The sequence below is a fragment of the Trichosurus vulpecula genome, chromosome 8 (assembly GCF_011100635.1).
Source record: "Trichosurus vulpecula isolate mTriVul1 chromosome 8, mTriVul1.pri, whole genome shotgun sequence".
NCBI classification, from domain to species: Eukaryota; Metazoa; Chordata; class Mammalia; order Diprotodontia; family Phalangeridae; genus Trichosurus; species Trichosurus vulpecula.
Window position 1 is genome coordinate 229,629,709 of NC_050580.1, and position 13,874 is coordinate 229,643,582.

Consider the following 13,874-nt stretch of genomic DNA (forward strand, 5'->3'; position numbering starts at 1 on the left):
ATAATGATAGCAAGGCAATTACTAGATTAGAGGAATGGCTCCAGAGACAGGGCTCCAAAATCAACATATTTACAGTCATCACCGATGCGGGGAAGCTCCAACACCTGACCACACAAGCTGGGAAATCCCGGGGGTACAGCCGTCAGGGTCCTGCTCACGGAAGTCCCAGGCCAGATGTCTCTTCCATGGGTGAGATTCCAATTTGGGGTCCGAATCTTATGGCATAAATAATGCTGGGAACAAAGAAGGCATCAGGCCAGGTGTTTTTGGCAAACTGCATCTTAGGCAAGGCCCTGAAAGGAGGCCAATCCCTTCAAGGTCTCCAAGTGCAGCATGTCCTTGGAGTGGCTAATTCCAGGACACTGGTCCCTCTCAGGGTCTTAGCCAGGACCCAGGGAGGAACCTCCTTCTTGTATTCCCAGGGCTTTCTACTTCAGGAGATAAGACTTGTGCCAGATTTGCAATTGAGTCAAGTTAGGAGGGGCTAACTTTGCAATTGAATAAGGGCCTCAGTTTGTATAATCTTATGTACCTAAGAGGGGTTAAATCTTATCCCTTCAGGAGCTTACAGTCTAATCAGGGAAACAATATGCAAACAAATATACACAAAGCAAGCTATACACAGGATAAATAGGAAATAATTAACAAAGAGAAAGCTCTGGAATTAAAAAGGGTCGGGAAATTATTATTTTAATTCTTGTAGAAGGTGCGACTTTAGTTGAGACTTAAAGGAGGCCAGGAAAGTCAGTAGTTGGAATAGAGGAAGGAGAGCATTCCAGCCATGGGAGACAGCCAAAGAGAATGCCCAGAGCAGAGGATGTCTTGTTTTGTGGAATGGTCGGGAAGCCAGTGTCACTGGATTGAAGAATATGTGTCAGGGAGTAAGGTATGAGAAGACGATAGGTTACTGAGGGCTTTAAATGCCAAACCAAGCATTTTGTACTTGCTCCTGGAAGCAACAGGAAGCCTCTGGAGTTTGCTGAGTAGGACTTGTTTGGACCTGTGCTTTAGGAAAATCACTTTAGTGGCTAAATGCAAGATGAATTGGAGTGGGGAAAGAGTTGAGGCAGGCAGACCCACCATTAGGCTATTGCAATAATTTAGGAAGAGGGCCTGTAATAGAGTGGTGGCTATGTAAAAGGAGATAAGGGGTGTATTTGAGAGACGTTACAAAGGGGAAATTGACAGGCCTTGGGAACAGCATGGATATGGGGAGGGGGGATGAGAGATACTGAGGAATCCAAGATGACTCCTAGGATGCAAGCCTAAGTGAGGGACTGGAAGGATAGTGTTACCCTTTACAGTAATAGGGAAGGTAAGAACAGGGAAGGGTTTAGGAAGAAAGATAAAGAGTTTGGTTTTGGACATGCTGAGTATAAGATATCTATTGGACATCTAGTTCAAGTTGTCTGAAATGCAGGTCAGCCATCCAGAGCAGCACTTATACCTGCAACTCAGACAAGATGGAACTTCTGACCCTGCTGCTACTACTGCTCTTCACATCCATTTCAGGGAAATCTCATGTGCATCGGAGAGGACTCTTGGAGCTGGCAGGAGCTGTCAACTGTGCTACAGGCCACTCAGCTCTGGCTTATATGAGCTATGGCTGTTACTGTGGCATTGGAGGAACTGGTTGGCCCCGGGACAGAACAGACTGCCAAAAACATGACTGCTGTTATAGCAAGGTTTAGGAGGCTGGTTGTTCCCCCAGGATGGAATGCTATAATTGGGAATGCAGAGAACAGAGGGTGGAATGTGGTACCAACCTGAACAAGTGCCAAGAAATGATGTGCAGATGTGACAAGGAATTTGCCCATTGCTTGGCCACAGCAGAATATAATGCAAAGTACATTTTCTTCCTTCACCTCCATTGTGGAGATAAGCAGCTGAAGTGAGACTGACATACCTTGGAAATTTTCTTTTTGGTTGCGGGTATATAAAAATAATTTTGCCGAAGCAAAAAACAGTGTTAGTGTTTAGTAAGGGCAAAATAAAAGTTCTTACCTACTTCTCCCTCATAAGCCTAAGGCATAGACCCCATCTATTGCCATGCTTCATCTCAGCTGAAATCTAAATGGAGGCCATTTCTTTACTTTCAACCCACAGACAAGTCCAAGAAACTGAGTTGTTCTATTGTGAAAATGGGAGGTTAAGCAAATTTTTCCCTTTTTACCCACATTTTTATTTTTACCTATATTGTCCCCTTCTGGAGATAATGCCAAACCTCTAGGACTCTAAAGATGGGGATGTAAGTCAAAAGAGATGGGCAAAGGCAATAAATAGGCCTAATGTCAGAAGACATGGGTTCTAGCACCTCATCTCACTGTGTGGCCTGAGGTTTGGCATCCTATAAGACAAAAGCTTAATAATCTCTTAAATTCTGCTTCTGCAATGACAAATTGGCCTTATCCTCCAATATTTTTTATGGATTTCTCTTAACTTAAGAAATTTTAGCTGGATTACTCTAAGGCTCACAAATAGTTAGGTGGTGAGGTGGATAGAGAGCTGGTCCTGGAATCAGGAAGACCTGAGTTTAAATGGCTTCAGACCCTTAGTATCTGTGTTTGGGCAAGTCACTTAACTTCTGTCAAAATAACAGCACCTACTTCCCAGGGTTGCTGTGATGATCAAATGAGAATATTATTTATAAAGTACCTGGCACATGGTAGGTGCTATATGAACATATGCTATATAAATGCCAGCTATTATTATTAGAATTGAATTGTCAAAGAAATTAATTTATAAGTTTGGTTTCCTGTTAGAACTATAAGAAGTGGAAATAGGGTACAGGCCAAGGACTACCTCTTTGTTCTGTTTATTTCCAAGCTCTTGTAACTAAATCAAAACTTACCTGTTTTACAAAACTGCTACTATATTGATAATCTTATAAGTGCTAAACTGTAAACTCTGTATTTTATCTAAATACTTTTCCTGTTGTCTAGCATTGATTCTCTGAACAGAAAAATAAATGTTTAAACTACACCAGATTATTGGTGTCATTCAAAAAAAAATTGTCTGAAAGGCAATTGGAGATGCAGGATTGGAGAGATTAGGGCAGAATAGATTTGAGAATCCTCAGCATAGAGATGGTAATTAAATACATGGAAACTTATGAGGTCACCAAGTGAAGCAGTATAGAAGGAGAAGAAAAGAGGGCCCAGGACAGAACCACGAGGACACATTGAATCAGGGGTAAGATCTGGACAAAGAACCCAACTCCTCTCCCATTATGTCCTTGGGATACTGTAATCCCCATCCCCCACTCCCAGGACAGGTACACTGAAAGCTATCTTAGTAAAAAATTTTCTTCTGAAAACACATGGCAAATAAAGAAAGAGAACAGACTTTTTCAGAAATGAGGACCGATATAGAGTATGCTCAGCACTAGAGCTAGAGTGCGGCAAGTGATGGAGAAGTAAGAGTATCATCTTTACTTGAAAAAGAGGGCAAGCTTCTGGCTTTTTTCAGTGTCTTGCTCTAGGGCAGTAGAATGTGGCACTAGCCACAGCTGTGCTCCAAGCACAGCAACTCCTGATGCTCAACCACTCCTGTCTTTGCCCAGAAGAATTGACAAGCACTCCTCAGAGCTTGCATACTTTTGCCTCTCCTGAGATTTCTGTTGTCCCCTCTTCCCCAGGACTTGAGAAATAGTTCAATTTTTTTTCACTTAATAGTATTTTATTTTTTTTGATTACATGTAAAGATAGGTTTCAACATTCCTTTTTGTAAGATTTTGAGTTCCAAATTTTTTTCCCTTTTCCCCTGCCCTCCCTCCTCCCCAAGATAGCAAGCCATCTGATATAGATTATACATATACAGTCATGTTAAACATATTTCCACATTAGTCATGTTGTGAAATATGAATCAGAACAAAAGGGAAAAACCATGATAAAGAAAAAAAGTGAAAATGGTAGCTTCAATCTGGATTCAGACTCCATAGTTCTGTCTGTGGATGTGGATAGCATTTTCCATCATGAGTCTTTTCGAATTGTCTTGGATCATTGTATTGCTGAGAAGAGCTAAGTCTATCACAATGTTGCATTACTGTGTACAATATTCTTCTGGTTCTTCTCACTTCACTTATTATCAGTTCATATAAGTCTTTCCAGGTTTTTCTCAAATCTGCCTGCTCATCATTTCTTATAGCACAATAGTATTCCATTACGTTCAGAAACCATAACTTGTTGAGCCATTCCCCAAGTGATGAGCATCCCTTCAATTTCTAATTCTCTGACACCACAAAAAGAGCTGCTATAAATATTTTTGTACATGTGGGTCCTTTTCCTGTTTTTATGATCTCTTTGGGATACAGACCAAGTAGTGGTATTGCTGGCTCAAAGGGTATGCACAGTTTGATTGCCCTTTAGTCATAGTTACAAATTGCTTTCCAGAATGGTTGGATCAGTTCAAAACTCCACTAACAATGTATCAGTGTTTCAATTTTCCCATATCTTTTCCAACATTTGTAATTTTCCTTTTCTGTCAAAATAGCTAATTGATAGGTGTGAGGTGGTAGCTCAGAGTTGTTTTAATTTGTGTTTCTCTAATCAATAATGATTTAGAGTATTTTATAGGACTATAGATAGCTTTAATTTCTTTATCTGAAAACTACCTGTTCATTTCCTTTGACCATTTATCAACTGGGGATTGACTTGTATTCTTATAAATTTGACTCAGTTCTCTATATATTTTAGATATGAGGCCTTTATCAGAAACACTGGCTGTAAAAATTGTTTCCTGGCTTTCTGCTTTCCTACTAATCTTGGTTGCTTTGGTTTTGTTTGTGCAAAAACACTTTAATTATTGTAATCAAAATTATCCATTTTGGATTTCATAATATTCTCTGTCTCTCGTTTGGTCAAATTCTTCCCTTCTCTGTAGATCTGACAGGTAAACTATTCCTTGCTCTCCTAATTTGCTTATGGTATCAACCTTTATGTGTAAATCTTGTACCTGTTTTGACCTTATCTTGATATAGGGTATGAGAATGCTTGTCTGTGCCTAGTTTCTGCCATACTATTTTCCAGTTTTCCCAGCAGTTGTTTTCTCAAATAGTGAGTTCTTATCCCAGAAACTGGAGTCTTTGGGTTTATCAAACAGTAGATTACTATAGTCATTTACTACTGTGTCTCGTGTGCCTAAACCTATTCCACTGATCCATCACTCTGTTTCTTAGCCAGTACCAAATAGTTTTGATGATTTGCTATTTTATAATATAGTTTTAGATGTGGTACAGCAAGGCTGCCTTCCTTTGCATTTTTTTTCATTCTTTCCCTTGATATTTTTAACCTTTTGTTCTTCCAGATGAATTTTGCTATAAAATAATAATCAAACTACCAAAAAATTTATTTTATAAAGTTAGAAAAAATATTGATTGTTATGGTACTGAATAAGTAAATTAATTTAGGGAGAATCGTCATTTATATTACATTAGCTCTGCCTACCCATGATTCATTGATATTTTTCCAATTGTTTAGATCTGACTTTATTTGTCATTGTGTTCATATAGTTCATATAGTTCCTGGGTTTGTCTTGGTAGGTTGACTCCCAAATACTTTATATGTATTGCGTACAGTTATTTTAAATGAAATTTCTCCATCTCTTGTTGCTGAACTTTGTTGGTAATATATAGAAATGCTGATAATTTATATGAGTTTATTTTATATCCTGCAACTTTGCTAAAGTTGTTAAAGATTTCAAGTATTTTTTAGTTGATTCTCTTAGTATAGCATCATATCATCTTCAAAGAGTGATAGTTTTGTTTCCTCATTGCTTATTCTATTTCCCTCAATTTCTTTTTCTCGTTGCTAAAGCTAACATTTCTAGTATAATATTGAGTAATGGTAGTGATAATGGTCATCCTTGTTAGAAAGCTTCAGGCTTATCCCCATTACATATAATGCTTGCTGATGATTTTAGATATATACTGCTTATCAGTTTAAGGAAAACTCCATTTATTCCTCTGCCCTCTAGTGTTTTTAATAGGAATGGGTGCTGTATTTTGTCAAAAGCTTTTTCTGCATCTATTGAGATAATCATGTGATTTCTGTTAGTTTAGTTATTGATATGGTCAATTATGCTAATAGTTTTTGTAATATTGAACCAACCCTGCATTCCTGGTATAAATCCCATCTGGTCATAATGTATTAATCCTGGTGATAAATTGCTATAATCTCTTTGCTAATATTTAATTTAAAATTTTTTGCATCAATATTCATTAGGGAAATTTGTCTATAATTTTCTTTCTCTGTTTTGGCTCTTCCTGGTTTAGGTATTAGCACCATATTTGTGTCATAAAAGAAATTTGGTAGGACTCCTTCTTTGCCTGTTTTTCCATATGGTTTATATAGTATCAGAATGAATTGTTCTTTCAGTGTTTGGTAGAATTACCTTGTAAATCCATCTGGCCCTGGAGATTCTTTCTTAGGAAGTTCATTGATGGTTTATTCCATTTCTTTCTCTATAATTGCGTTATTTAAGTATTTTATGTCCTCTTCTGTTAATCTGGAAAATTTATATTTTTGCAAATATTCATTCATTTCACTTAGATTGTCTGGTTTATTGGTGTACAGTTGGGCAAAATAGCTCCTAATCATTGCTTTAATTTCCTCTTCATTGGTGGTGAATTCACCACCATTTCATTTTTGATACTGGCAATTTGGTTTTCTTCTTTCTTTTTTAAAAATTAAATTAACCTAAGGTTTATCTATTTTATTGTTTTTTTTTTTCATGAAATCAGGTCTTAGTTTCATTTATTAGTTCAATAGTTCTCTTACTTTCAATTTTATTAATCTCTCCTTTGATTTTCAGAATTTCTAATTTGGTATTTAATTGGAGATTTTTAATTTGTTCTTTTTCTAGCTTTTTTAGTTGCATGCTCAATTCATTGATCTGTTCTTTCTCTATTTTATGCATGGAAGCATTTAGAGATATAAAATTTCACCTAAGAACTGCTTTGGCTACATCCCATAAGTTTTGGTATGTTGTCTCATTATTTTCATTTGCTTTGATGAAATTATTAATTGTTTCTATGATTTGTTGGTTAACCCACTCATTCCTTAGGATTAGATTGCTTAGTTTCCAATTAATTTTTAGTCTGTCTTTTCATGGCCCTTTATTACATGTAATTTTTATTGCTTCATTATCTGAAAAGGTTGCATTTAATATTTCTGCCTGTCTGCATTTGATTGTGAAATTTTTATGCTCTAATATATGGTCAGGTTTTTTGTACTTGCCATGTACCACTGACAAGAAGATGTATTCCTTTCTATCCCCATCCAATTTTCTCCAGAGGTCTGGCATTTCTAACTTTTCTCAAATTCTGTTTACCTCCTCAACTTCTTTCTCATCTATTCATTCATTCATTCATTCTTTCATTTATTTATTTAGTTCTGAAAGATGGAGGTTGAGGTCCCCAATAGTATAGTTTTACTGTCTATTCCTCCTATAACTCACTTAACTTCTCCTCTAAGAATTTGGATGCTATACCACTTGGTGCATATATGTTTAGTCTTGATATTACTTCATTATCTATGGCAAATTTTAGCAAGATGTAGTTTCCTTCCTTATCTCTTTTAATTAGATTTATTTTTGCTTTTGCTTTGTCTGAGATCAGGATTGCTACACTTGCTTTTTTACTTTGGCTGAATCCTAATATATTCTGCTCCAGCCTTTTACCTTTACTTTGTATCTCTCTTCTTCAAATGTGTTACTTGTAAAGAACATATTGTAGAATTCTGGTTTTTAATCCACTCTGCTATCCACATCCATTTTATGGGAGAGTTCATCCCATTCACATTCACAGTTATGATTACTGTGTATTTACTCCATCCTGTTTCCCCAGCTGTTTATTTTTTTTCTTTCTCCTTTCATCATCTCCCTCCTCACCAGTGTTTTGCTTCTGACTACTACCTCCCTCAATCTGCCCTCCCTTCTTTCAACCCTTCCCTTTTCTTTCCCCGTTCCCCTCCTACTTCTGCTCTCCCTTCTCTTGGCACCCCCAGCCTCTTCTTTCTCTTCCCCTCCTACTTCCCTATAGGGTAAGATAACTTTCTATACCCAACTGAGTGTGTATGTTATTCCTTCTCTGAGCCAAATCTGATGAAAGTAAGGTTCTAACAATGTTCACCCCTCTCTTCTTTCTCTCTGCTGTAATAGGTCTTTTTTGCCTCTTCATGTGATGTAATTTACTGTATTCTCCCTCCTCTTTTCCTCTTCTCCCAGTGAAGCCCTTTTTTTACCCTTATGTTTTTATATCACATCAAAGTCAACTTATACCCACACCCTTTGTCTATGTGTACTCCTTCTAACTGCCCTAATAGAGATGTAGTTCTCAAGAGTTACAAGTATCATCTTCCCATGAATAATGAATAACATGTTTTTTTTTCTTTCCTGTTTATGTTTTTATGCTTCTCTTGAGTCTTGTATTTGAAGATCCAATTTTCTGTTCAGCTCTGGTCTTTTCATCAGAAAGCCCCCTATTTCATTGAATTTCATCTTTTCCCCTGAAAGATTATTCTCAGTTTTGCTGGGTTGTTGATTCTTTGTTGTAATGTAAGCTCCTTTGCCTTCTAGAATATCATATTCCAACCCCCCTGATCCTTTAATGTAGAAGCTGCTAAGTCCTGTGTAATCCTGACTGTGGTTCCTTAATATTCGAATTGTTTCTTTCTGGCTGCTTGCATTATTTTCTCCTTGACCTGATAATTCTGGAATTTGGCTACAATATTCCTTGGAGTTTTCATTTTGGGATCTCTTTCAGGAAATGATTAGTGGATTCTTTGAATTTCTTTTTTACCCTCTGGTACCAGGATATCAAGGCAGTTTTCCTTGATAATTAATTCTTAAATTATCTCTCCTGGATCTGTTTTCCAAGTCAGTTGTTTTTCCAAGGAAGTATTTTACATTTTCTTTTATTTTTCCATTCTTTTGATTTTGTTTGGTTCTTGATGTCTCACAGAGTCATTAGCTTGTACAATTCTAATTTTTAAGGCATTATTTTCTTCAATTAGCTTTTATATCTCCTTTTCCATTTGGCCAATTCTTCTTTTATAGGAGTTATTTTCTTCAGTCTATTTTTGTGCTTCCTTTTCCAAGCTATTGATTCTTTTTGCATAATTCTCATTTCTTTTTCCAATTTTTCTTCTATCTCTCTTGCTTGATTTTTAAAATCCTTTTTGAGTTCTTCCAAGAAGACTTTCTGGGCTTGATACCAGTTCATATTTCCCTCTGAGGCTTCACATATAGGCATTTTGTCATTGTTGTCCTTTTCTGAGTTTGGGTTTTGATCTTCCCTATCACCATAATAGCTTTCTATGGTGAAGTCTCTTTTTGTGTTTTTTTGCTCAGTTTTTAAAAGTTGAGCTCTGCTCCTGGGGATAGAGGGCACTGCCCCAAGCTTCTTGTGCTGGTCTGGGGCCTGCCTGGTCACTGGTTTTCCATGCTGGGGCCTCAGGTGCTGGCAGCTTACCCACTATACTCGGGTGGCCTGGCCTAGTTGTGTGTGTTGTGCTGGGTTTCTGGGCCTGGCAGTTTGTCTTCTGTGCTGGCACTGGAGGCTTCACAGCTGGCCTGCTATGCCACTAGCCATCTGAGCCAGGAACAAGGGGCCTTGGTTGCTGATCTGTGTTCTGGCTAAAAGCCTCCTACTGCCTTGCCTGGATACTGTCTGCTGGACTGTGCTCCCCTTTTCCCCAAGTGAGACAGACCTTTCCTGAAGTCTTTTTAAGTTATCTTAAGCTGGAAAGTTGTTTCGCTTCATCTTTTTGTGGCTTCTGTCACTCCAGAATTTGTTTACAATCTTGATTTCCAATGGAAACTGTGGAGAACTCAGGCAACTTCCTGGCTTCTCTCCACCATCTTTAGTCAGCTCAGTTTTTCAGTCTCATAGTCCCTGCAGAAGCATCTCCATAGTAGCAAGCATTGTCTCCAGTGCCCTATTACACTATATGTATTGGCAGTTTTTTTAAGTGTGATCCTGAAGTTTTTTTTTTTTTGTACAAAAGAATCTTGTCTATCATATTTTAACAAATCAACTAGGTAGAGAATGGATGGGTGGAATCAGGAATTGAGGAAGGAGAGTCTGACTTCAGATATAGGAAGTTATTTTCGTTCACTTTTATCCTCCCTCCTCTTCTCTCCCCCCAGTACCCATAAGTTTGGAGAAAAGGAGTAAGGTACTCAGTTCTGTAAAGTTAGTAAACTACTTATCACATCTTGCTGTTTACTTAGTTTGGAATTGAATTCCATTCAACAGGTATTTGTTAAGGGCCTTCTCTTGGCCAGTAACTATGCCAGCCTGGGGATACAAAAAACACAGTATAGTCCCTGCCCTCAAGGAGCTTACACAAGGGCCAGGAGATTGCATAAACAACAGATAACAGGTACAACAACATATGTAAATAAATATAAAATATTCTAAAAAGATAAAAAGTAATTTTTAAGGAGAAAACACTAAAACTAAGGATCAGTGGTAAAAGGTGAGTCATGTGGTTGATGAAAGAGCTTGCTAGAACTAGGTATCACAATGCTCCTCCACTTCATCCTTCCTATCTAACACAATCCCTTTGAGTGTTAGTGGCACTATATTTGCTTATCAGGAGTGGCCCATATTGCACATGGTGAGAGATACAATCTTAGATACTTTATAGCTGTGTGACCCTGGCCAAGTCACTTAACCTCTGTTTGTCTCAATCCATGTAGAAGAAAATGGCAAACCACTCTAGTATCTTTGCCAAGAAAACCCATGGACAGTGTGGTCCATAGGGACCTTTACATTGCTGTAGTCCAATTTATTACAAAATAAACATCTACTATAACTTCCCTGATAATGGTCAACTAGTCTCTACGTAAGGACCCCTATCACTTCCTGAGGCAGCCCATTTTACTTTTGGATAGCTGTAATTACTAGAAACATTTTCTTACATCAATATTTTTTTTTCCTTTTTTTTTTGGATTTATTTTTTTCATTTAAATTTATTTATTTAACATATTTGGTTTTCAGCATTGATTTTCACAACAGTTTGAATCACAAATTTTCTCCCCATTTCTACCCTCCCCCCCACTCCAAGATGGCATATATTATGGTTGCCCTGTTCCCCAGTCAGCCCTCCCCTCTATCACCCCCCTCCCCTCTCATCCCCTTTTCCCTTCCTTTCTTGTAGGTCAAGATACATTTCTACGCCCCATTGCCTGTGTATTTTATTTTTTAGTTGCATGCAAAAACTTTTTTTTTTGTTTTTGAACATCTGTTTTTAAAACTTTGAGTTCCAAATTCTCTCCCCTCTTCCCTTCCCACCCACCCTCCCTAAGAAGTCGAGCACTTCAACCTAGGCCACGCATGTATCATTATGTATAACCCTTCCACAATACTCATGTTGTGAAAGGCTAACTACATTTTCCTCCTTCCCAACCCATCCCGCTTTATTGAATTTTCTCCCTTGACCCTGTCCCCTTTCCAAAGTGTTTGTTTTGATTACCTCCACCCCCATCTGCCCTCCCCTCCATCATCCCCCCCCTTTTATTTTTTTTTATCTTCCTCCCTCTTCTTTCCTGTGGGGTAAGATACACAACTGAGTATGTATGGTATTCCCTCCTCAGGCCAAATCTGATGAGAGCAAGGTTCACTCATTCCCCCCTCACCTGCCCTCTCCCCTCCTCCCACAGAACTGCTTCCTCTTGCCACCTTTATGCGAGATAATCCACCCCATTCTATCTCTCCCTATCTCCCTCTCTCAGTATGTTGCTCTCTTATCCCTTAATTTCATTTTATTTCTTTTAGATATCTTCCCTTCATCTTCAACTCACCCTGTGTCTGCTCTCTCTCTTTTACATATATATATACATATATATAAAAACACACACATATATATATATACATACATACACATGCATACACATACACATAGATACATACATACATACACATTCACTTATATATATACATAAACATATATATATGCATATTCCCTTCAACTACCCTAATACTGAGGTCTCATGAATCATATACATCATCTTTCCATGTAGGGATGTAAACAAAACAGTACAACTTTAGTAAGTCCCTTGCAATTTCCGTTTCTTGATTACCTTTTCATGCTTCTCTTGATTCTTGTGTTTGAAAGTCAAATTTTGTATTCAGTTCTGGTCTTTTCACTGAGAAAGCTTGAGAGTCCTCTATTTTATTGAAAGTACATATTTTGCCTTGGAACATGATACTCAGTTTTGCTGGGTAGGTGATTCTAGGTTTTAATCCTAGTTCCATTGACCTCCGGAATATCGCATTCCAAGCCCTTCGATCTCTTAATGTGGAAGCTGCCAGATCTTGGGTTATTCTGATTGTGTTTCCACAATACTCAAATTGTTTCTTTCTGGCTGCTTGCAGTATTTTCTCCTTGATCTGGGAGCTCTGGAATTTGGCGATAATATTTCTAGGAGATTTCTTTTTGGGCTCTATTTGAGGAGGTGATCGATGGATTCTTTCAATTTCTATTTTGCCCTGTGGCTCTAGCATATCAGGGCAGTTCTCCTTGATAATTTCTTGAAAGATGGCATCTAGGCTCTTTTTTTGATCATGGCTTTCAGGTAGTCCAATAATTTTTAAATTATCTCTCCTGGATCTATTTTCTAGGTCAGTGGTTTTTCCAATGAGATATTTCACATTGTCTTCCATTTTTTCATTCCTTTGGTTCTGTTTTATAATATCCTGATTTCTCATAAAGTCACTAGCTTCCACTTGCTCCAATATAATTTTTAAAGTACTATTTTCTTCAGTGGTCTTTTGGACCTCCTTTTCCATTTGGGTAATTCTGCCTTTCAAGGCATTCTTCTCCTCATTGGCTTTTTGGAGCTCTTTTGCCATTTGAGTTAATCTGTTTTTTAAGGTGTTGTTTTCTTCAGTGTATTTTTCAGTATTTTTTTGGGTCTCCTTTAGCAAGTCATTGACTTGTTTTTCATGGTTTTCTCGCATCCTTCTCATTTCTCTTCCCAATTTTTCCTCTACTTCTCTAACTTGCTTTTCCAAATCCTTTTTGAGCTCTTCCATGGCCTGGGACCAGTTCCTGTTTTTCTTGGAGGTTTCTGTTGTAGGCTCTTTGACTTTTTTAATTTCTTCTGTCTGTATGTTTTGGTCTTCTTTGTCACCAAAGAAAGAATGCAAAGTCTGAGACTGAATCTCGGTGCGTTTTCGCTGCCTGGCCATATTCCCAGCCAACTAACTTGACCCTTGAGTTTTTCAGTGGAGTATGACTGCTTGTAGATTACAGAGTTCTATGTTCCATGTTTGGGGGGGAGGTGCCAGCTCTGCCACACCAGCACTGCTCCTTCCCCAAGAACCCCCAACCCGAACTGGGCTTCGATCTTCGGCAGGCTGTGCACCCCTGCTCTGATCCGCCACTTAATTCCTCCCACCAGGTGGGCCTGGAGCCGGAAGTAACAACAGCTGTAGCTGCCCCACCTCCGCTGCCCCCGGGGCTGGAAGCCGAACTGCGAACTCCTTCCACTCCCGCAGCTTTTCCCACTAAACTTCTCCGCAGTCTTTGGTGTTTGTGGGTCGAGGGGTCTGGTAACTGCCGCAGCTCACTGAATCAGGGTGCTAGGGCCCCCTCCGCCCAGCTTCTGGTCTGGATGGTCCACGCCGCTCAGGCTGGGCTCTGCTCCACTCCGTTCCCAGCTCCCAGCTCCCAGCTCTGAGCTCCGTGTGGAATAGACCTCACCCAGAGACCATCCAGGCTGCCCTGGGCTGGAGCCCTGCTTCCGTCTGCTGTTTTGTGGGTTCTGCCGTTCTAGAATTTGTTCAGAGCCATTTTTTATAAGTTTTTGGAGGGTCTCGGCATGGAGCTCACACTATTCCCTGCTTACCAGCCGCCATCTTGGCTTAC

The 13,874-nt window shown here is 38.7% G+C and overlaps 1 protein-coding gene across 6 annotated transcripts in view; it reads left to right on the plus strand.

The window, feature by feature from the left end:
- NIN (ninein) overlaps nt 1-13,874 on the plus strand; it is a 229,254-nt gene that overhangs the window by 191,208 nt on the left and 24,172 nt on the right. Inside the window, exon 27 of one of the 6 annotated variants that reach the window (XM_036734516.1) lies at nt 1,513-1,647. The exons of the other annotated variants lie outside the window; for them this stretch is intronic. Within the exon in view, the coding sequence (XP_036590411.1) occupies nt 1,513-1,599 (87 nt within the window). The 3' untranslated portion in view covers nt 1,600-1,647. Of the gene's footprint in view, nt 1-1,512; nt 1,648-13,874 lie in introns of those variants that run through there. 6 annotated transcript variants of the gene reach the window in all.